General features: G+C 47.4%; 1 protein-coding gene and 1 pseudogene across 1 annotated transcript in view; one reads left to right on the top strand and one right to left on the bottom strand.

The window, feature by feature from the left end:
• The first annotated feature begins 4,159 nt into the window (after positions 1-4,159).
• LOC112405701 (serine/threonine-protein kinase PLK1-like) lies at positions 4,160-20,284 on the top strand (annotated as a pseudogene).
• A 1,587-nt stretch (positions 20,285-21,871) lies between these two features.
• Positions 21,872-24,516, bottom strand: part of CUNH1orf21 (chromosome unknown C1orf21 homolog) — a 222,227-nt gene continuing 219,582 nt past the window's right edge. Inside the window, exon 7 of the mRNA XM_024754205.1 lies at positions 21,872-22,640. Within this exon, the coding sequence (XP_024609973.1) occupies positions 22,561-22,640 (80 nt within the window). The 3' untranslated portion in view covers positions 21,872-22,560. The remainder of the gene's footprint in view (positions 22,641-24,516) is intronic.

The following is a 24,516-nucleotide window of genomic DNA, read 5'->3' as shown; positions in this document are numbered from 1 at the left end:
CACACACAGAAACAGAAAGAACCTGCTCCTGCACTTGCTAGTTCTTTTGCTTGAGCTTAAGTTTCTGTCACTTGCAAACAAAAAAAGTTGTGATCAATATAATAGAAACACAATGGCCCTGTGACTTTCTTTCTTTTTTTTTTTGTTTTACGGTACGCGGGCCTCTCACTGTTGTGGCCTCTCCCGTTGCGGAGCACAGGCTCCAGACGCTGGGAAGCCCCCTGTGACTTTTTAATGATCTAAAGCTGATAAGTTGGTGGTAGAAGGGAAAGAAATGTAAATAGAATCCCTTTCCTCACCTGGAATGTGTTCCCTGGGACTTGGTACTAGGAAGAGACTGCGGGCCTTTCCTGTTTATTTCCCCCACCCTTTGCCTATTTAAAAACATTGACAAGGGCTTCCCTGGTGGCGCAGTGGTTAGGAAACTGCCTGACAGTGCAGGAGACACTGGTTTGAGCCGTGGTCCAGGAAGATCCCACATGCCACGCAGCAACCAAGCCCATGCACCACAACTACTGAGTCTGCGCTCTAGAGCCTGCGAGCCACAACTACTGAGCCTGCATGCCGAAACTACTGAAGCTCGCATGCCCAGATCCCATGCTCCGCAACAATAGAAGCCACTGCAATGAGAAGCCCGCGCACCGCAATGAAGAGTAGCCCCCTCTTTCCGCAACTAGAGAAAGCCCACGCGCAGCAACGAAGACCCAACGCGGCCCAAAATAAATAAATTTATAAAAATAAATAAAGTCGGTCTCTCCTGCATCCTGAAATCTTGTTACTCTAACTATTTACATCAATTCAACATTTACTGAGAAAAAGGAGTACAGATTGTTCAAGGATGAGAAGAAACCAGCTCTGATTTCCTAACGATTGCAATCTAGGTGGTGGTGAGCTTTGGGTGTCAGTTCTGTGTTTCTCCCCAGGTTGCCCTACCAGCCACTGGAGTTGAGCAAGCTACCAGCACTCACAGAGCTTTTTCTCCTGCCTTCCTCACCTCAGCTTGTTGGGAGGATTGTATTAGTCCACGAGGGCTGCCAAGACAAAACACACAGCCGGGATAGCTTAAACAACAGAAATTAATTTTCCTACAATTCTGGACGTGAGAAGTCTGAGATCATGGTGCTGGCAGGTTGGGATTCTCCTGAGGCCTTGCCTTGCAAATGGCCACCCCCTTGCTACCTCTTCACATGGTCGTCCCTCTGTGCCCACGCAACCGTGGTGTCTCCCTGTCTGTCCAAATTTCCTCTTGTTATAAGGATACCATTCAGGTTGCATTACGGTCCACCCTAATGGCCTCATTTTAACTCAGTCCCCTCTTTAAAGGCCCCATCTCCTAGTATAGTCACATTATGAGGTACTGGGGGTTAGGGCTTCCACATATCAATTTTGGGGGACACAATTCAGCCCATAACAAGAACCAAATAAAATCACGTGCAAATGCCCAGCATGATGTCTGCCAGGCACACGGTAACATCCTACAAATTTGAGTTCCCCCTCTTTCCTGCTAGTAGGATACTAAAGGTTTAGATGGAGCAAGTATAAACTCTGGCTCCTGTGGGTATAAATTGTTACTAAATAGGGATAAGGGGGATCCAAATTCATGAGCTTCTATTAATCAAAACTGGTTTGGGGATTTCATTTTTTAAAAATTTTATATCATAAAATTCACCCTTTCAAAGTGTTCAATATATGTTCAAGGAGTTCTGACAAAGGTATATAGTCAGTCGTGTAACCACCATTTACAATCAATATACAGAACATTTCTATTGCTCCAAAAAGTACCCTCAAGTCCCTTTGCCATTTCTCCCCTCTCCGAGCCCTTTGTAACCACTGATCTTTCTGTCTCTACAATTTTGACTTTTCCATTATGTCATATAAATGGTCATTTGATATTTAGTCATTTGTGATTGACTTTCACTTTCACTTAGCATAATACTTTTGAGATTCATCCATACAGCTACATGTATCAGTTTCAGTAGTTATCCATTTATCAACTTTTTTTTTTTTACCAGTTTATACCAAAGATACCACAATTTGTTAAACCATTCGCCAATCGATGGGCATTTGAATGGTTTCTACTTTTCGGTGATTATGAATAGAGCTTCTATGAACATTAAGAGTACACGTCTTTTCGTGGACGTATGCTTTCCTTTCTCTTGGATACATACCTTAGAATGGGATTGCTGGGTGCTATGATACGGGGATGCTTAACTTTTTAAAAAACTGCAGACTGGGTATGATTTTGCACCCCCATTGGCTGAGTGTTTTACACGTATTTTATCACAATCTGTGCCTTGTCTTTTCATTTTTCTTAACACTATCTTTTGAAGAGCAGGAGTTTAAGATTTTGATGAAATCAAATTTATCAATTTTTATTTTTATGATATATGATTTTTGTGTGTGTGTAGCTAAAAATCTTTATTTAATCCAAGGTCACAAAGTTTTATCTTCTATTTTTCTTCCAGGAGCTTTATAATTTTAGTTCTTGCATTTACTACTATAATCCGTTTCAAGTCAATTTTTGTATGTGGTTTGAAGTAAGGGTCAAGGTTAGTTTTAGGCATATGAATGTCCAATCACATACCAACACAATGCATTAAAAAGGCATCAAATTACCCCATCAAACTACCTTGACATCTTTGTCTAAAATCAGTTGACTGTACACATGTGGGCCCACATCTGGACTCATATTATTCCATTAATCTATCTTTCTATACTGTGTGCCTAGGCTATGTGTGTGTGTCCAAATCCACATTGTCTTTATTTTTGAGGCTTAAAAATAGTCTTCAAATCAGGTAGTGTTAGTTTTCCAATTTCATTCTTCTTTTTCAAAATTGTTTCTGCTATCCTAGATCCTCTGCATTTCTATATAAACTTCAGAATCAGTTTGTGAATTTTTACACAAAAGCCTATCCGGAGTTTGATTGGGATTACTTCTATCTATAAAGGAATTCATTTTGATAAATTAGATGAGCACCATTCCTAATTTGGTCAAGCTTTGAAACAAACTTTGGTATTTTAGAAAAGTGTTCAGTTTTTAATTAGGTTGGGTGTTGATTTCAAAGCCTGCGATTCTCACCTTCTCTTCTGAGTCTAGGATGCAATGGAAAGAAGCATCACCCTGGTGACAGAAAGACCCGGGAGTGTGTTTTGTCCTTGAGAGGAAAGGCAGTTTCCTCCTTCAGGTGAACTCTGTCTCTGTCTGCGACAGGTAAAATCTCACAACTCAAACCCAAGAGAAGCTGTTTCAAGGCATTCCCAAATAACCACCCTTCCCTCCTTTGTCAAGAGCAAAGTTCATCGGATTTAGGAAAAGTGGTCTCATTCACAGCCCAAGCACAGGCCCCAGGAGGAGCGTGTTCTGGGAAGCGATTGAGGAGAGGCCCAGAAAAAGCCGGGGCAGAGGCTTTCTGGAAGCATTGCCACCCCTAGCAGGGGGTCTTCCAGATGAAATACCCAGAGTAGGGGCCATGACTGCCGCCCAGCCAGCTCCCCAGGGACTACCCTGAGAAACCCAGCCTATCAGCAGCAGAATTGTTGCCTGTGCTTTATACTGTGAATTGTTAGCAGTCTCTAAATAGACCATTCATTTTTCCTTTTAGCACAGAAGGGTCTCACAACTCCAAATACCACCAGGGGCCTGAACGTTTCAAGTCAAAACATTCCCCAAACCACAGCCCTCGGGTGAGAGGACGAGCTAGCCAAGGGTTTGGAGGAAAAACAACCACCTACCAGCCTGGAAACCACTGTGTACACAGGAGGCTGGTCGCCTTGCTCACAGAGGCTGGGAGATTGAGCATTTTCACTAGTGAGACTTAATCTGATAAAGCCACCTTTCCTACATTTCCCCTCTGCCCGAGGACCCAGTTCTGGGGTTGGAGGCTGCACGTGGGGCGGAGCCGCCCAGGGTACCTGGATGGACCTGAGCCACCCCTGCCGCGCTGAGAGAGAGAGAGAGAGAGAGAGAGAGAAAGAGAAAGAGAGAGAGAGAGAGAGAGAGAAGAAAAGAGAGGGTTTTGCAACAGTCCCGGTGCAGCATTTGATTCGGGGAGCAGCGGAGCGGTGTCAAACCTCTCTGCCAGGACGCAGTCAAGCAACTCCAGGAACACGAGCGCGGCGGCGCTGCAGAGACGCTGGCGCGGGCACCAGCCCACCGGGTAAAGCCGGGATCTCTGGAGCTGTGGCTCCCAGGGCCCCCGACCGCCATCCAGTAGGCAAAAGAGATCCCGGAGGTCCTAGTGGAGCCGAGCGGTCGGCGGTGCTGCCTGCCCGGCCGCTTCCTGGGGGAGGGGCGGCTTCGCCAAGAGCTTTGAGATCTCTGACAGGATGAGGACGCCAAGGAGGCGTTTGGCCGCAAGATGCTGCCTGAGTCGCGGCTGCTCAGGCCGCAACGGAAGGAGAAGATGTCCTTGGAGATGTCTATTCATTCCCCTCTCGCCCTCCAGCACGGAGTCGTAGGTGCACGTGGACACGAACTTTATGCTGGTGGTGCTGGGGCACTGCTGCCGCCGAAGATTACCCTGGAGCCACACCGGCGGAGGAAGGCGAAGACCCAGCCCGGGGTCCGCCGCTACCTGCAGCACATGGTCCTCGGCTGCCAGTACCCGCACCCAAACCAGGTTATTCACTGGGACCTCAGGCTGGGCAAACTCCTCCTGAATGACGATCTGGAGGTGAAAATAGGGGATCTGGCCCGGCAACCAAAGGTGAATATGATGGGGAGCAGAAGAAGGAAACCCTGTCTAAATACACAGCTCTTGAGGTGCTGAGCAAGAAAGGGCACCGTTTCCTGGTGGACGGGGGGCCTATTGGGCGCATCATGTTAATATATACCTTGTCGGTGGGTAGATCACCTTTTGAGACCTCCTGCCTAAAACTGACCTACTTCTGGATCAAGAAGAATGTATGCAGGATTCCCGAGCACATCAACCCCGTGGCCACCTCCCTCTTCCAGAAGATGCCGCAGACGGGTCGCATTGCCCACCTGATCATTCATGAGCAGCTCAAGACGAGTTCTTTACTTCTGGCTACATCCCAGCCCATCTCCCATTACCTGCCCCACCATTCCATCAAGGTATTCAATCGCTCTCAGAAGCCTGGATCCCAGCAACAGGAAGCCACTCACAGTCCTAAATAAAGGCCTAGAGAACTCTATACCCAAGACTCCCTGGGGAAACTCTTTCCAGTGGTCCAGGAGACCAGAGAGTGCCACTGCACTCCCCAACCACTGCACCACCAGCTGTAGCGGCTGCAAAGCGTGAGTGCCTCCAAGCCCTCTGAGAGGGGGCTGGCGAGGCAAGAGGAGGCTGAGGATCCCTCCGGCATCCCCATCTTCTGAGTCAGCAAGTGGGGGACTATTGGGACAAGTGCAGCCTCGGGCATCAGCCATGTAGCAAAGTGTAGGGGGTGTTCTCCGATGATTGGACTCACCTCATCCTCTGGTGCCTTGGTGACAGTCTGTGGTTCACAGAGCATGGTGGTGCAGAGTTCTCCCTCGCCATGAGTTCCCATCCCAACTCCTCCATGAAGATCACTCTTCAAGTACTTCCAAAACTACACGAGTGAACACTTGCTGAAGGTGGGTACCCATGGGAAGGTGATGAACTAGTCCAGCAACCCTACCTGCCTACCTGATTCTGCAAGCACAGAACCATCACCCTGCATCCTGCAACGTCTTCCAGGACCGCAGCAAACTCGTCCTGGGCCCAGCATGGCAGCTGTGACCTACATCGACTAGAAGCCGGATTTCCACAAGTACTGCCTGAATCTCCTGGAGGAGCACAGCCGCCCCAGGAGTCTGGCAAGTCAGCTCTTCTATGCCCACCCATGGTGGACAAGCTGCTGAGCTTTCGCTCAGCCAACAATCGCCTCAGGACCTCCTCACAGCCCCTCCCCAGGACTACTGCCCGTCCTCACCCCCACCAGCCCCTTGGGCACCTATGGGTTAGCCCCCGCTGTGCTGGGTTTTCTGTGATATGTCCCCTCACTCCGACCGGGTGGCTGGAAATAGAGCTATGTCTTCCTTGCAGGTGGGAGTTGCTATTATTTTTCTACATGTTGGGGTGTAGGTTCTACGGCCTCTTCACCTTCCCTCTCAACCCCACCATATGAATTGTACAGAATACTGCCATTGAATTCGGGACTGTCTTTTTCTTGGCTTTATACACATTAAACACGTGTGAATCTTTTTAAAAAGGTGTGGGGAGCGCTGATTGGCTACTAGTTGTCACGTGCACTCAGTGGCCACCTGGCTCAGCCAGTTAGCGGCAAGAATTGAGTACTCTGGAGGTGCTGTGCAGAGGTGGCTATATGGGCTATACGGGATGCCTGCTTTCATTGTCTCTTAGCCCAATAAGTCATGTAAGTAATGGTAAACAAATCCAGTGACAACGCATTAAGTCCTTCACAAAGTGCCTTTGACAAAAGACGGTCGTCTGCTGAGAGCTGTGGGACCCTCTCAGCTGACAGGGCCCTGAGAATGCTACAGTGACCCTGTCATGGGGACAGGTCTGTCAGGAATGGTCTTCGGGGAAGAGGATGGAATTTATAAGACCTCCTTTGAATGACCAGTGCCGACTCTGATGGCTCATCTAGCTGGCATATAGAAAAGCTGGAAACGCTAGCCGAAAGCTTGGGAAGGCAGAGAGGGAGAGAGAGAGAGGAAGGGAGGAAGGAGGGAAGAAAAGCAAGGAACCCCCTGTGGTAGGTGCTGCGAGAGAAGGGCTGCCTGGGGTCCCTTTCATGTGCTCACAGCAGTATATGTCCACTAGTGAGGAGTACTCCGTGGATTCGGTCCAGGAGAGACACATTTAGGGTACCTGTTTCAGCTGAAGGAAGGGAAGGCGAGAGTACACTGGAAAGAAGTTCGAGAAGCTGGCTCAATAGTGGCCCAGGCAAAGAATATGACCAGACTGAGATGACATGGCATGCTGACCCAAGGCACACATGTCAGTGGCACTATGGCCGAATGGTTATAAGCCAGGCCTCTGGGTCAGATGACCTGATCCTGGTTCTACCACATACTTCTGTGTGACCTTGGGCAAGTTACTCAATCTCTCTGAGGCTCAGTTTCCCCAACTGTAAAATGAAGGAACAGAACTTACTTTATAGGGGTTATCTGGAGGAATATGTGAGAGGACATTTAGTCTCTGTTCCATATGTGGCAGTGACTATTAAGAGGATGGATCAGTTGGGGACCAGTTGATGGCTTTGATGTCACACTTCCCCCCAATGATATGGGCTCTGCCAGTGTTTGGTAGACTCAGCTTCTGCTAAGAAGCTCATCTCATCTGGGACTTGAGGGAGGGAACTCAGCTCTGACTGTGACCAAGTTTCATTATGTGAAGAGATTTGCTTACCCAGGTCTTCCTACTTATCCCGATGACTCTATTTACTTATATTTTGGAAAATCTTCAAGCTTTTTTCTTCCACTTGTGTGCTGGGGGGAGGAGGGGTGGGAATGGGGAGATGTTTATGGGCCCTGGCAGGAGTCAAAGGGGGCCCTGGGGCACCAGAATCCTACTGCATTGGCAGGGGCACAAATCCTGGCAGATTATGTCAAAGATAAAAGAGGATTTAGGGTGACGATTTAAAGCTTCCTTTTCTCCTTTTTTGGGCAAGGGCCTGGGAAGAGGGGGTGGGAACTGAAAACAGACAGAGCCTTGTTAGTGACTTGAATTTTCACATGTAGAATGACGGGGCTTTGGAAAGGAGTTTCTCCTTGTGTGCCCCTCCCATTCCACGCCATCTAACCTGATCTTTAAATTGGTGACTCCATTTGTATTCCAGTCTGATCATGGGAGACTCATATCCCGGTGGGCCCCAGCCTTGGTTTGTAGCAGACGGGAAGTGTTCAGGGGAGCCTTCAGCTGACACAAAAGGACTGTGGGGAAACCAGCCAGCATCCCTCCCTCCCGGCAGCCTCACCCCACAGCTGGGGCCCTGGGAAGCAGGGTGGTGGCAGGTCAGCCTTTACAACTGCTTTTTATTGGATCCTGTCTGTATTGGTTGTATTCAAGGCTCTCAGTCCCAGATATGAGAGCAAACCACAGGAACCCTGCGTCAGGTCAGTGACCAAGTGCCGAGCATATCAATGACCAGAACTCCGGGAACAATTGGAGCAAGTGCTTGAAATTCCAGCCGTGAGCCTGTCTGACCCACATGGGGGGATGCATATATCTTGGGTAACATCCCAGCCAGCAATTCCCAAACTCACCAGGCATTCAACCACTGCAGCCTCAATTTTAATCATTATAACACCACCCATCACCCCACTCTAGCTCTGCCCCACGGAACGTCCCGGGTGTGCAAATCCTGTTCTTTTTATTCAGCTGAGATGCTGCAGGGAGGATGAGCGGCCACTGCCCTCAGTCCCTTGCAACCAGGGACCCTGCTTTTCTGGGGGTGGGATCTGCCTTCCGTGAGGTTTGTCAGTTTGGGGGGAAGGAACTCATTCCCTAGATGCTGTGTTTTACCCTGAAGGCATCTCCCAGAGCCAGGGGTGTACTGAGCACTGAGGGCAGCTGGGTGAGGAACACCACAAGGTAGGAGCAGGCTTAGGCTTCTGCCTGAGGTCAGCGATGAGGGGTAAACCTCCTGCCCAGGATGGGTGCGTTCACCAAATTCTCTTTCTTTGGAATGGCTTGAGCAAAATTGTGTCTGGACACCAGATGAACCCTTGAGGCCTTTCCCTAGCCTGAGCTCTTCAACTTCTAGGGGTTGATTCATTCTATTGTCCCATCAACAAGAGAGACTCACCTTCATGTGTCACTGGGAGTCCTCCACATTCCCTGCCTTTCCTGTCTCATTCTCACCATCGAGATTGGTAGATTTGAGTGCTTCTTTTTCTGGGCTCTCACAGCCCATTGGAGTGTGTGTACAGACCCACGCCCTACTATCCTGTAGCTCCCTGGGAGCAGGGTTTATTCTGTCCAGCTTTGTTTGCTGGTGCCCATCTCAGTGGCATGCTAGGTGGACAAGTAGCCCGGGGACCCTCCCTGTGCCTCACAGTGGCCTGGGGAGATGCTTAAAAATGCCCAGCCCCGCTCCCAGAAATCCTGACTTAAGTGACCTGAGGTCTGGATGCTGGTGGTCTGAAAAGCTCCCCACGTGACCTAATGTGAAGCCCCTGTTGAGACCACCCCCAGAGTCGACCGTTAATGAAAGCTTGTCTTAGAATGAACCAATGACGTTTGTCCAAGTGATACCTTCTCTTTTATTTGTGTGTGTGTGTGTGTGTGTGTGTGTGTGTGTGTGTGTGTGATCGTCAAGCCCTACTCATTCCTAGCATTTATCCCCTGTTAACGCCATTTGTTTGAGCCATAAAACTCGGGGGAACCAGGTTCGAAGGAGAGCTACTGGCAGGCATTTCTCCTCTGATGTTTGGAACTGTGCTGAACAACTCACTAAGTCTTAGGAAGTTCCTGCCTCCAGCACGCGGGATTCTCTCTCGTCCTTCAGTGTCACTCCGTACCAGCTAAACCTCTTCCTCAACGTTTTCTAGACTGCAGACCACGGTTTCTGATCCTTGTGGGAAGTGGTCGTGGGCAAGTCTGAGGGGCCGTGTGTGAGGCCCCAGGTGGGCCGAGCAGCCTGGAGGGAGATGCACGTGGACAGGGTGTGTTATGCAAATGGGAATTACATGAAGTGATTGATAGAGTTTCATTCAGGGAGAAAATGATGAGAGAAATCAGACCACAAAATGTTTGTCGAAATACCATACGATATCACTTATATGTGGAATCTAAAATACGACACGAGCCTATCTACGAAACAGAAACAGACTCACAGCTCTAGAGAATAGACTTGTGGTTACCAAAGGGGAGGGAGATGGGGGAGGGATGGATTGGGAATTTGGGATTAGCAGATGCAAACTATTTTATACAGAATGGATAAACAACAAGGTCCTACTACATGGTACAGGGAACTATATTCAATATCCTGTGATAAACCATAATGGAAAAGAATATGAAAAGGAATGTATATATGTGTAACTGAATCATGTTGCTGTATCGCAGAAATTAAGACATTGTAAATCAACTATACTTCAATAAAAAAAAAGTTTGTCCAGTCCAGTTCTATGCGCAGCTCACTGCTAGGGGCTGTGGGACTTCAGGGGATCTGCCCTCTGTATGGGAAAACCAGAGAAGAGGACCTAAATATATGAGATGAAGCACAGATTTCCAAAGCTACCAGAGCTCTGAGAGGAGTCCTGTCCATTTCCTGTAAAGCTTTGGTGTCTCATCCGTGGCTGGCGGTAGCCTCTGAGTCTAAACCAGCTGCCGCTGGTCACTGGCATGAGGTCTTTTTTTGAACACACAAAAGAGTATAGGGAATATTTTCCAAACACACACCCTATTTCCCCATATCTGCTTCAGTTAATTTTTTAAAAGACTGAGACATTGTTAACCCTCCCCTGTGCCACTTCCCGTCCTCCCTCCCCCTCCCTTTCTTGAAATTGGTATTTGTCTTTCCCACGTATGTTTTCCTAGGCACGTTATTATACACGTAGGGCATTCACGCACAATATATGATAACGATTTTGAAAGCTTTCAAACTTTATATGAGTGGCATCATACTGTATCCTCTGCATGTTTTCCACTCACTGCTCTGTTTTTGAGGTTTATTCATGTTGATACAAAATTAACTAAACTACTGTTTATCCATTCTCTCTCTCTTTTTTTTTTTTGCGGTACGCGGGCCTCTCACTGTTGTGGCCTCTCCCATTGCGGAGCACAGGCTCCGGACACGCAGGCTCAGTGGCCATGGCTCACGGGCCCAGCCGCTCCGCGGCATGTGGGATCCTCCCGGACCGGGGCACGAACCCATGTCCCCTGCATCGGCAGGCGGACTCCCAACCACTGCGCCACCAGGGAAGCCTGTATCCATTCTCTTTTTGATGGGCATTAAGAGTGCATTCTGTTTTTCCGTTAGAAATAATGCTACAACGTTGTTTGTAATGTATAGTTTGGAGCACATCTTCCTTCCTCCCTCCTTCCCTTCCTTTCTCTTCCTGTCTTTCCTTCCTTCCTTCCTTTCTTTCTCTTCCTTTTGAAGTATAGTTGATTTACAATATTGTATTGGTGTCAGGTGTACAGCATAGTGATTCAGTGTTTTTGCAGATCATACTCCATTGTTATTACAAGATAATGGGTATAATTCCCTGTGCTGTACATTATCTCCTTGTTGCTTATTTATTTTATGCATCTCCTTGCACACAGATGCTCCACTCCACTCTCTCCCTGAATACTCCCTCGATGACTATCACAGCTTTCAGATCTGCTACCTGCCTGCTCCGGCCTCTGCCATGGGCTCACCCTTCCTCAGTACCAGCAACTTGGCTCTTAGTGTTTGAACTTGACCTGGTTTCTAGGCCTCACCTTACACTTGGAGACCTAGTCTTACACCACAACTCTCTGTGGCTCAAGCCTCTCAGGGCTTCTACCCCCCACCAACACCTGGCCTCTGCTGAAAGGGGAGTTCTTTGGCAGGAAAGATTGGCATGTCTTGGGCCATAAGACGAGGTCTCATACAAGTGGTCAGTTTTAACTGGACCTCAAAGGAAATTCAATTTTCTGTAATAAGGAGAAATGGGAGAATTTTCTTGAGGGGAGAGCAGGAACCAGAGTAGGAAAATAAACATAGCAGGGTAGTATAGGGTGAGGACCCGGCTAAGAGCAGTGGCCAATGGAAGCTGGGTTCTGTCAAGAGAGTGGGTAACATGATGTGAATCTAGTAAGTTAAAACTTCATGTTCCTCACCAAATGACTTTAAGCTTTTGCGATGGAAATGGTGGGTGGGCAGTGCCCATGGCAGGGGTGATGGTGGCCGGGAGACCCCTGAGGAGAAGCACCCATCCTCTACAGCCATCTGCTGGGCCAGGCTGAGTGTGAGCACTTGTGGTCTCGTTTCACTCACTTCCCTCCAATTTGTTGATGAGGCTTTATCAGATCAGTCTTCCTCTTCCCTCCATCACTCATGTGTCACTTCCCGCCACTCCCGCTTCCAAGTAAGAGAACTCCAGGCAACCACGTGCAGGCTTCAGTCCAGCTACGACCAGTGGACTGGACGCTGACATTGCTTACAAGAGCTTGGGGAGCGGACACGAGGGGCAGTCCTGTGGTCTTCTCTGCAGCTTGACTTCTCTGTGGCTTGAGATTAAAGTAAGCTCCCAAAGTTCCCAATCAGGGCTACGGGGGACCAGCATGTGTGTATGTGTGTGGGGTGCAGTCGGGATTGAGGTGGGGTCAGGAAACCCTTCAAGCTTGGCTGGCCTTGTGATTTCAAGCGAGTTTCTGCAGGGAGAAACAGGCTTACTGTTTTGGAAAGAACAAGCTTAGGTCCCAAGTTTCCTCTGGGCAGAAGCTTGGGCTTTTGCCTTGTTTGACAACCTGTCAGAGGTGAACAGGGAAGACAGAGCCAAGAGAAACTGCTTCTGGCCTCATGCTTTGAGACTATGTGTGTGTGTATTTCTCCCTGGTAGATCCTGGAAGGCGAGCGTAGTGGGAGAATCAATTGTTTTCAGCGTCCAGAATGTGCCAGATAGTCATGGAGTTTGAGGGTGGGGAATGAGAGAAACTCTAAGGCACATACCTCATTTTTCATACTGCTCCCCCTGCATCTGACTTTGGAGAGAGGGGAATTCCTTAATTCCTCACATCCCTGACCCCCTACTTGGGAGACCCCAGTGCCCGGCATACACTGTACAATTAACAAATGTCAGCTGGCTGAATGAGTGCCTTCGGGAAGTGGGTGGCTGTTTACTGAGCATTTACTATGGGATCTCCTCAAATCAAACCTATGAGAAAAGTATTGTTTTCAAGTAGGTTCAGGAAGGTTAAGTAACTTGTCCAAGGTCTCACATCTAGGACTGTGTATGTGTGTGTGTGTGGTGGAGGGAAAGGAGTGTACAAGAGATTTGAGAGGCTCATGGCATCATTTTTTGTCATTGCTCTTTTTTGCAACTTCATCGAATCTATGAATTTATGAATTTGCAGAAGCTGATGGGACTGTCCCTGAAAGCTGATGGGACAGCTGAGTGGGCTGTCCCTGAAAGTTGGAGGCAAAGGAAACAAGGTTGGGGGCTTTCCAAGTGGGTGCTTGATGTAGTACATCTCCTGTAAAAACAGAACTTGAACTTACGTACACACAGTAGGGAAGAAGACAGAGGAGTAGAGGGACAGGAAGGCCCCAAGATCTTTTGCAGACATTTATAACAGCCCCTTCCCTGAGATCCAGGGAGAAAGAAAGGCACAAAAGAGAACAAAGCCAGGTCATCTGTTAAAAATTATTTAATAGAAAGTCCAATGTCAAAATGTAACAATAAACAAAAATACACATGTATAAATATGTATATATATAATTAGACCTGTATACTTTCTCAGACCCTTTTCAAATGAAACAGAATCGTCATCATATCTTGGTGGTCAAATCAAAAATAATATTCAAGCGACGTGGACCCACTGGTGCTGTGGGGAATAATAGTACTACTGAAGAACTTTGAGGGTTCAAAGAATTCCAATCATGAGAGAGCTGGGGATATTGCCAAATGTCCTTTTCTGGAGACCCAGAGAGGGAATATGAGCAACCCCATGGCTCTGTACAGTGTACCTGATCTTTTCTTAGCACCTACAGCCACTACTGCCTAGGGAGTCCGCTCTCCTGTCGGATGGGGTTTTGAATTGTTTCAGTTTATGCTATTTGAGAGTTTGCTTGCCCTGTCTCCCAGATTAGAATCTCCTGAGGGGTTTTGCTTTAAGACCTTCCTATTCTTCAGGCCAAGTACCAGCACAGTAGTTTGGGATGGATGCCATCAAGGTGTGAGGATTTGCTCTTGAAATGGTGGTTGGTATCCAAAGTGGCTGTGCACATATAGGGGGCACCCAAACCCTCAGGGCTTCAGAGTGAAAATACCAGAACCTCTGTCTATAATATTTTGTATCTTACTCTTTAAAAATTTCTATGTTGTACGCTTTAAAAAATGTGCCTAATGTTTTAGTACGGAAGTATATGAATATATACTTTAAATTAATAAACATACGGGGGGGATGCATCTCACAAGGTTTTTGCTGACAGGCACGTGTGGTCCAAACAGATGGGCACCCACGGCTTTACAGAATTCACGTGCATGTGGAGGGCTGGGCAGGCTTCCCTGCGGGGCTCCCACGCCCACCTGAGGAAGCCTCTGCAGTTGCTCAGAAGAGCAATGCCTCAAGATTATCTCCCAGACCTGAATGAGAGCTGATGTCTCCTGATCCTGCCACCAGATTTTCCTTGAATGTAACGCCTTATCCTAAATAAAACACAGATGCCCTTGGGAAGAGCAAATACACAGCCACTGACACCTGGCAGGGAAGCATTTTGATCTCTTCCTGGTGATGGAGAGGGAATTGGACCAGGGTAGACAATGGGGAGAGGGTGCCCTAAGGCAAACCTGGCCGTATTCCATGACCACACCCCGACCAAGGGGACCTTCCAGGACCTTCATTTTAAAGTAGGTGTATTTGAGGCCAAATATTCTGTCAGTTTCCAGCATCGTGATTACTACAGGCCGAATTCTAATGAAAACGCCTAGGCTGGTGGGATAGTCGCGTGGGAACCACAAGACACAGAATTAGAAATTGCTCAGTAAGGAGCCAGAGGAATATCTGGGAAAAGAGTAGGTGTTTGAGCGACAATCTTTCCAAGGGTCCAGATGGCTAGTGAATATGCCAGGCTGCACCCAGGAGGGCAGGTGTGGAGGTCTTGCAAAATAGGTGAGCCAATAGGTGAGCCCCAAGCCGTCCTCAGGGCCCTCTGGGGTCAGGAGACCTGAGCCCCTCAGCTAGGAAAACTGCCTTCAGCCCCCAGTGCCTCCAACTTCTCAAGGAAATTATGTTACCTATTGTGGCCTTTTCTTGAGTTTCTAGCAACCATGCTGCCTCACAGCTGGTATTTTGATTCATCTAATTCTTTTTCTTCTCCTTATAAAGTTTCTAATTATTTGTCTGGGGGCAAAGGGAAGAGAAACCCAATGCTCTGAGCCCTGAATAGGTTCTTTGGAAAACCTAAAAGGCACCACGAGCTGCCTGCACAGACAGGCTCTGTCTGCTGTCTCTGAGCCTTCCCTGCGTCACTCCCGAAGAGCGCGGGGCTCCAGGGGCCTCCCCGTCCCCACGAGGCTCACGGCAGCTGTCTAGGCTTGCAGGTATTTTCCATGTGCACACAATCCATGTGTGCTTTTTTGTTTTCGCTTTTTAATTCCCCTTTCTTTGGCAGGACACAGGTGCACACTGCAGACACAGCAGAGGCTTGGCCACCAGGTATGACCCAACCCGGGGAAAGGCTGTCCAAGGGAGGCTGCCCTTCGGTAGAATGAATGAAGACCTCACATCCTGAGTTGGGGAGCCCTAGGCGGCTTCCTGTGTATTTATCTTAGGGCGCACCCTCATCCCGGGGTCTAGGCCGGCCTGTTCCCTAGAGGTATTTTTAGCCTTGGTGGTTCTACAGCCAGGTCAGGATGACCCAGAGCTGTCCCCTGTATGTCTCTAAATCCAGCCCAGGTTAAAGCTCTTGATATCAAACAGCTCTGGGGGAGAGGACAAAGAGCTGGGGCAGGGGTGGAGGATACACAGGAGTAAATCATCTCAGCAAGGAACTGTGTACCTCCACAGCACGGAGGGAACTTCTGGTCCTGACGGGGATCACACTTATCTCTCTGGGTGGCCTCAGCAGTGGGCTTCAGAGGGGGCAGAGCATCACCTACAGCTCTCTTTATGCCCCCTGGGCTGGGTCACTGATTGCCCTGGCCACATCCCTCTCTTCTCCCTCCTCAACTCCTAGCTCCAGCTGCTTCTCTGCACACAGGCCCTGACAACCCACACTGTCCCTCTTTTGGCCGAGCCCCATGCTGTCCCCTCAGCCTGGAAGGCCCCTTGCAATGCTCTCCCTCAGGCCTCTGACAACCTTGAGCTTTGATGTCCCCTCTTTTAGGAAGCCCCCGATTTCCAAAGCTGGGCGGCTGCCCCTCTGAGAGCCTCCCGCGGCACCCAGTAATTCCCTACAGTGGCACTTCCCACACTGTCTTCCCCACTAACGGTGGGCTCCTTGAGGGTGGGAGCTGGGCTTGGGTCAAACGTGTATTGCTGGGGATTAGCTCAGTGCCTGGAGTATACTAGGTGCTCCATATAATCTGTTGAATCAGTGAGTCTCCGACACTGGAAGAGGCAATGCTAAAAATGTTACATCTGGGCCAACCTAGACGAAGGGGCCCCAACCCCAGTCGCTGGTGTCCCGGTGTCCCAGTGGAGCTGAAGTGCCACAGTCAGGGACATACTGGCTGCGTGGGAGAGTGTGTGAGAAATGCTGGGGTATATGGCTAGACCTGGCACGTGTCCTGAGGGATGGGTCCTATATGTGCCTGGGGTTGGGAAAGGCTGCCAGAGTCCAGGTTAAAGCCCAGGTGAGTGAAAGATGCTAGTGGCAGGCATCCTGGCACAGAGAGGGCACAAGCCCAGAGGACCAGCAGACCTTCATCCTCCTATCCGAGTCTAACTCAAACTTTCGTGAGAGTGATCACTAGGCTTTCCTAGTTTGGTATCATTATAATTACATTAATGTTTTCCTAGGCATTATCTTAGAGATTACAATACGGCAAAATGCAGCTCTTCCGTGAAGTACTTCAATGATATATTTTTTTCTCCATGTATCTTTCTGTGGGGGGTGTGTGTGTGTTAGGAAATTGATCCAAATTTAGAGTCCTATAAGGCAGCTGCCTTGTTCTGCTCTAGGAAAATAGATACAGAAAAGCTGGCTTGCAATCTACTGCGAAACTTCCCTTGCTCACTTGACTGTCAAGAGAGAACAGTCCCTGAAGATCTGGACTGAAATGCCAGAAACCAGGGGCTGTTCTATCACTTCTGGGTCTAAGCCCAGGGGTCTCCGAGGTTCTAGAGCTATTCTCAACCCTAGGGACCCTAAGGCAGTTCTGGCTGAGTTCACAGTGTTCTTTTTACTGCCTCAAAGTCTTACCCAATCAGATGCAACGCCTTGGGCTAAAAACAACCCCTGGAAAGGAAAGAAGGGAGAATTCAGAGTAGAGAGGGAAGACAGTATTAGAATAGGGCCTTTGGTTTAGGGGTGAGTCTTGGTGAATTAAAGCAATTTCTCTGGCTTCGAAGAGATAAGAGCCATTTCCTACATCATCTTGAAGGAATTTGACAGCTACCATGTTAGAAAGAGGCAGGAATCTTGGCAACGGTTTTCATAAGAAAACTGGACATAGCACCCCCTTGACACAAGAAATTCTTTTGATTCTTTCAAGCTAAGTAAGTGAGGGCAGAGGCGGGTCCCCTCTAGGCAGCACCTTTAACAGTTGCCATGGAGACATGAGTCATTTTCTTTAGAGGTTGTGCCTTTAGAAGCAAAGAGAGAAACTCTGGGGAATTCTTGGGCTCTTCTGACCTAGGAACAAATTAGTTAAATGCCTATCCAAGTCACTACCTGACTATCTAAAACATTTAAGGTCTTGAAAGAGATTCACATCTAGTTTCAATGCTTAAACTAGCCTGGAAAATACAGAGGCCCCAGGCCAAAGATCAAAAAGAGATGTCAAACCCTAGCTCACAAGAAAGGATTTCAAGTTAATGGTCCAGGCATTGTCTTTCCTCCACCTTTGGAGATCAGATTCTCCTAAACTTCTCCGGAGGTTAAGGCTTTTCACCTTAAAAAGATGCATCCTGAGATGAAACAAGCCTTGGGACCCAGGAAAGAAATCAGAGTACTCAAAAGCCTGTTCTGGTCACATCTGATACCTAACTGCAGATACCAGCCTCCTTTTCCACGTGCGGAAAGGATTCCAAGGAAAGAGATATGCGCCTAAAATCCCAAAGCCGTTCTCTTCTGGGCACTAACACCCTGCTAGCCTCTCCTGGTTTGTGTGTAGCTTATCAGATATAGGAAGGCCAAGTAAAACACTCCCCATGAGCCAACCAAGCTGGTGGAGAGCCAAGGAGAGATTCTGGAAAAGGGAGATGCCCCCAAAGGGTTGTTTTCACAGTGTCGCGTTGCAAAGGGCATAGTAATAATAAAAAAAATTAGGAAAACACTTGAATGACATCTTTCCTTCTTTCAACATGGCCATTTATGTTGAATATATGAATTCTACACTTAAGATACACCACTTAGAACACGGGGGTAATAAATTCACTTCCCAGGATTATTGTGACAAGACAATTATAAAAATGCCTAGCACAGTATCTGACACAGAGTGAGTTTAAAAAATAAATGTTAGTTCCTTTTCCTCTTTCCCCAAGATTAGATTAGATCCCAGATAAGGTACAAGAGTCTTCTGAAAAGCATGGCATAGCTAGTGAGCGAGTCCTAAGGTCTGTCACAAAAGTAAATCTGTTTACCCACAATCCTCATTTTCTTCCACAGCTTTCGACCCTCTTCCAGAGACATACAAAAAGGTGACTGAAGTCAAGGGCATTTCTTTCCCCCTTGGAAAAACATGTCCATTCATTGGTAAAAGGCAATTCATAGACCTTATCCATGAAATTCCAAAGGTCTACGGCAGGGACATATTTGCAGGGTGGAAGCCAATTGCCTCACCCGGCTTTATACAAGCGCCGGGAGTGGAGGTGGGGAGGTCCAGTAATCCACCCATGACATTGAGAAGCCATGTTCCTGCTTCAAGCCACCCTTTCATTATGCCCTTAAATATATAGTCCCTGTCCCCAACCAGGCCTTATTCTTCTACTAGGGTTTTAAGAAAAACTTAGCAAAAAGTTTAATTTCTGAGACGTACAAAGAATTAAAGCTCTGAGCATGTCTTCCGGGGGAAAAGCATGCAGGGCAGATTTTATGTAAAATTATAGAGTGCAATCTGATACCTTTTTTTTTATGAGGGAGTTGGGAGGAGGAAGGAGAGAGCCTTAGATACCAATTGTTTTGCCTTTCATAAAAAATATATCAGAGTCCCGGAGTCCAAGATTCAGAGTCAGTATTTTCCTAGATTAAGAATTTGATAATTTTTCTTCCTATGATACTGACAAGACCAGTAGACATGGAAACGCTCTTTTAAATTCTTGCCCAGTGTCTAAGCAGGACTTATAATCAATATGCCAACGGGCCTCATAGGCTGCTGAGGTAAACTGCATAAGAGGTATAATCTCTGTTCTTAGCAGGCTTATGGGAGAGTGTGGCCCTAAGAGAAAATAAGTCTCAACGAGACTGTAAGGGAGACAAAGTTATAACTCAAACTGGGACCGAAAGGGGGGCGCCATCATCCCTGGACCTGCTCCCGGGGGCTGTCAGCTTGCAGCTATGGCTGCTTCTGACCCTGGGTGAGCCCCTGACACGGAGGTGCAGGAGGCTGGCACCAGCACGGAGGACTAAGGAGCCGAGGCTCCTCAATCAGGGCATCAAAGCTCTGTCTCAGACCCTGGGCACTGCAGACGGGGAGAGACCTGTCTTCCAGCAGGCTGGTGGGTGGCCGCTGCTATGTCTGAGGGCCGACCTAGTTTTCTGTCTCCAGACTTTGTACCTTCTTTGTCCTAAATAGACCGTAACACCACCCTACGCTCCAGCCTGGGGCTAGGAGGCACCATGAGGTAAAAGCCTCTTTCAGGGTTCTCTGCCAGTAACAAACACGCATTCAATTATGACAGCAGTACTCCATGATCCTGAATCTCTGCCAACCAAAAGAAAGCTACGCACATACTGCTGAACTTTTACAATTCTACAACTCAGAGCCCATAAGGCATGTGTAATCTAGCTGTAAATCATGCCTACAGTCCGCCCCACCCACTGGCCACTAAAGCAGCTGGATTTTGAATCGCACCGGGCACACAGCCATCGCCCTTCTCTGTCCTAAATGCCTCTCGGTCCATTTCTCATTCTTTTTCTATACCTCCATCCGCCAGCCCATTTCCCTCCCTCCTTCCTTCATCTCCCTGAGTCCTCAGAGATGACAGCCAGCAGAAGCACCAGCTTCTGGAATATTCTTTCACTGCGTCTAAGACAATGGGCTTAATGTTCAGAAACACAGGGGGAAAAAAAAGGCAAATGTTTGTGCATGAGACCTTTTCAGAAGGCATAAAAAAATAAAGTACAAACACAGATCCCTTGACAATTTTATGACTAAAACCAACAAATGGAAAACAGACAGTTTTGAGCGTTGCTAACATAGTCAAGTATTTCACGCCAACTGGCTCCGTCACCCCATTTCTCAGATCTGTTTCTAGATGTACCGAATGTGTCTGCAGATGACATCACTTTTGCCCATCAAAGAGGTACCCCGTGTTAAACCCGGGAGACAGAACTCCAGGTGAAAAGCCACTGGCGCATGGGCACAACACTTCAGGTTTCACGAAACCCTCAAAAATCAGATTCCCCAGAGACACGTGGTTCTGTGTACGCGTGTATCTTGTCAAAATGTTAAACGTGACCGTAAGAAAAATGATGTGAGCCTGTATCATCTCCACGTGGAAGGTGGTGATTTTCTGGGAAGACACTGTCTGAGACACCAAATAGAGGAGCGAAATGGAAGACATTTAGTGTTTGCTTCATTCTTGCCGGATAAGAACAAGGAATCTCGGGAAAAGGTCACCCTCGGAACAGTGAACAAGTCACTGGCGCACAAGTTTAAGGTGGGGCTTAGCAGTTCGTTTACAGTTGGGGAAAACTATTTTAGTCACTTGGCCAAAAACCATAGAAAGGGAGGGGACATAAAACCCTAGGCGACTCGAACTCTCCCTGCGTTTTTCCTGCTCGAAGCTGGATAAAAAGCCTGAAATTTTGGCTGCGTCTCTATTTATGTAACAACCACAGCTGCTCCCCCAAATAGCTGCTGCTGCTGGCTGAAAGAAGGAAGGGCTTTTGTTGCTAACGTTTGAGTCCATTTTCTCTAGTGCCTGACTGAGTTTCCTTCCCCTCACTTTTGGTGTGTGCCGGGTCTAAAAGGAGATAAGGAATCTCCCCCTGAACACGTTAGTGGTGCCACCAGCTCTGTGGATGGATTTTCAGGTCAAGGCTCATCTTCACAGCAAGAACACACTAAGCTTCTTATTCTATTCTGTGGCAGGTGATCTCTCAACTACCCAGAGCGTATTAACTACCCACCTTCGGAGGGTGGCAGTGTGGCTGATGCTGAGGCCTTTTGCGTTCACAACCCTGCCAATAGAGAAACACACAGTGCTTTTGCTGTGTTTCTTTTTGTGGGCCAAACCCACACCTGGACTGCTGGCATGGCACTGAATAGGGTGCCCTCCCCTGAAAGTAACACAGAGAACCCTCGTCAAAGCTATCGAACGTGTTAAAAATATACAAAAGTTATTTTCTCCTTTTGATTGCTATTTACTTGTGACAACATTTGTTAAAAATATTATTTCTGTCTTTGAGAAGAGACCATTCTCTTCATAGAATATGGAAAAATAAACTCTACCAAACCCACAGTTCATGTCCCCCACTACTGCCTGGGGCTTTGGCTTTCGCATCTCCGAATATCATCACCAGTGTCCATGTACTATGTTTTCTAGTCGGCAAACGCTTTTCACCACACCATCCAGTGCTGCAAGTAAGAGAAAGGAAGTGGCAAGGCTCACGGGCCATCTTGAAGGGAAGTAGGGTGGTTTATTTGCTAACAGGATGAAAGCTAACAGGGTGGTTTCAGGCCCTCCTAAAAAGCCGTGGGACGTTCCCTCACCTCCTCTGACCACTGTCAGCACTGCGAATGCTTGGTGGGTTATAAATGGGATGGTAGGGAGCCACTGAGGAGTCATTGCTAAGGAGGGCTCGTCTTCCGCACCCAGGATCATCATAAAACACTGAGCTGGATGAATGGGAGAAGACAAGGAAACATAAAAACAGTAAAATGTTTATTTTCTTAGAAAAAAAAGTAGGCAAGAGGGATTCAAAATGATTGTGATCACACTTCCGTCTGCATCGGAGCAAAACTGACGCTGCAAGCTTGATCTTTGATTAAGAGACCCAGGAAATGAAGCCACCTGCCGTTTGCTCCTATGTCACCTCCAGGAGTCATGTCACAACACGCTTTTAATCGACAACAGCGTCTCTACTTCCTCTTCACAGAGAAACAAGGCTTTTGCCATAGCAACCGTCCCCTCTCCAAAGCGCGACACTGCCAGTGAGAAGCAAGGCTTTGGACTGCTCAGGGGAAGGCAGGGAAGGAGGAGACAGGGAAGGAGGCGCTTGTCTTAGAAGCGGAACCGGTCTAGGACAGAAGTTGGATATCTGAGTTCACCACTACCTTATCTTATAGAAAATAGGTTGGAGAGCATCTGTAAAACCAACAGTATCTTTAAGGTGAAATTGCAGAATTTTGCTGCAGACCTGGACACTGAGAGAAGTGAAAAGTTGCAACAAGTTTTAACTAGCAGCAACAAAGAAAGTTCGATAACAGTTTTTTTTTTGTTTTGTTTTTAGCAATATTCCTTTGCAAGTTCATTAAGAAACATTGTAATTTAATGGGGCATACGATATGGAACGATCTTCTTTTGCTATAGTGCTGTTCGCTGAAGAGAACCGACCTTTGCAAAGATTTCAACGTGGGGTGTAACCTATTTACACAGTAGTAGCTCCCAGTTTGAGTGGTAGAATTGGTGCTATGTGATATCTTCTTCTTCCGAACAGTAATCTCGACCCTTGAGAGGAAAAGAAAAGAATAAGATGTGACTGAGAATCCAAAGCAAGGCTTGAGATAGTTACTTGCAATCGGTTGTCTCTCAGTATATGTCTCCCTGCAACAGGAGCCAGGCTCCGTCATTGACTACTGAGCACCAGGTAGGTTAAGTCATAAATACGTGTTGGCTGATTTATAAACTGTATATACCTCATAGCATGGAAGTTTTACCAAGCCCCCAATAAGCCCTTATTTTGTATTGGTAAGAACTTATACTAGGCACAGGAAAGACTCAGCCTTTCACCAAGTCATTACCAAATGGATTATCCATTCTGGAGACCAATTTGTCATGAACAGGAGAAATCAAAATGAACAGTGAACAGAGTCCCTTTCTGCTCGGGCTGTTCACACTCCACAGCTATATCTCCAAGCCCAGAACTTATTACACTTTTACAGAGGAGGATGGCATAATCTAGGGATGTCTTAGTTTTAATCCACCCTAATGTGTTGGTGGTTTTTTTTTTTTTTTGGCCACACTGTGTGGCATGGGGGATCTTAGTTCTCCGACCAGGGATCAAACCCATGCCCCCTGCAGTGGAAGTGCAGAGTCTTAACCACTGGACCACCAGGGAAGTCCCTTAATCCATTCTAAGTTAAAACAGGGATTAAAAAACAAAGATTCACTGAATATGTATAACATATCTAGGACTATGTTTGGTATGTGTGGGATGCACAAGGAAGGCAAAAATGCTTTTAATGCATCCATCCCCTAACAAAACAGGTTACTTGAGGGCTTAAGAACTATATCCAGCCGTTACTTTTGAACATATTTCATCCTCTCTCCAGCAGGTTATATACTCTATGAAGGCACAGTTAGGCCTGGGATTTAAGCTCCATGTCTGACATCACCGGGCTGTCTTGGTCAAAGCACATGGCTCCTTGGTCTGTAGTCTCTCACAGAGAGCACGGAAACAAGTCCCTGTCCTGCCTGTGTCACAGATAAAGGCTTTGTGTAAAGTCATGTATTCATACTATTTATCTCCTTTGACCACTTTCTTTTTTTTTTTAAAGAAAAAAAAAAAAGAGGAATGTATTGGAAAGTTATAAAGGTATCCCAAAGAAGTGAAGGTTCAGTAACCAAGGTTGGAAAGGACAGATGTGGGAACAACATGGACCTTACCTCCTGAGAGTGGCTATTAATGTGCTCTAGTTCCAGTGACTTCCAGTCTGTGTCTGTTTGTTGTTTCAAATTTCCTGGAGTGACAATCATACTGGCTCAACTGGACTGAGCCCTGTACTCCTGGATCACACAAGTGTGAACAGGTAACATCCCACGATGCTCAAGTTTGCCGAATACTCTCTCCATGTTGGGTACTGTGCTTAGCACTTTCCAAGTACTGCTGATTCTGCCACCACAGCCCTATGTCTTAGGTACTGTTGTGTCTCCCGTTCCTCAGATGAGAAAAACAAAGCCCAGAGAGGCCCAGAAGTTTTCCGAAGTCATAAAGCTTTTACCCGACATCCAATCTTTGGCATGCCATGCACATATCTTTAACTTTCTGACTAGACAGCATAGGTGGTAGTTGGAGCTGGTCTCTGCAAACATCCCATGTTAATACCTTAGGGTTTTGCATGAGTGATCAAAGTCCACGTCTTCTTTCCAACAGAAGTCAGAGCCATGTCCTGACTGTCTAAAGCGCTTGGCATCTAAGCCTCCCCACGACCTAGACAAGGGCGGGAGAAACATGTGGAGAGTAGGCTTGACCATGGCTATGGGCAGGAGCAAAAACAGCTAGCTCAGCAGCAGTGGAAGGGGAGGGGGCTGACTTCTTTCTTTCTTTTTTTTTTCTCGTGATTTTTTTTTTTTTTTTTTTTGTGTCTGGGCCCCCTCTTTTTTG

Source organism: Neophocaena asiaeorientalis, unplaced genomic scaffold (genome assembly GCF_003031525.2).
Source record: "Neophocaena asiaeorientalis asiaeorientalis breed wild unplaced genomic scaffold, Neophocaena_asiaeorientalis_V1.1 scaffold415, whole genome shotgun sequence".
In the NCBI taxonomy this organism is placed as follows: Eukaryota; Metazoa; Chordata; class Mammalia; order Artiodactyla; family Phocoenidae; genus Neophocaena; species Neophocaena asiaeorientalis.
Note: the sequence above shows the minus strand (reverse complement) of the source record. Positions and strands in the feature narration are given on the sequence as shown.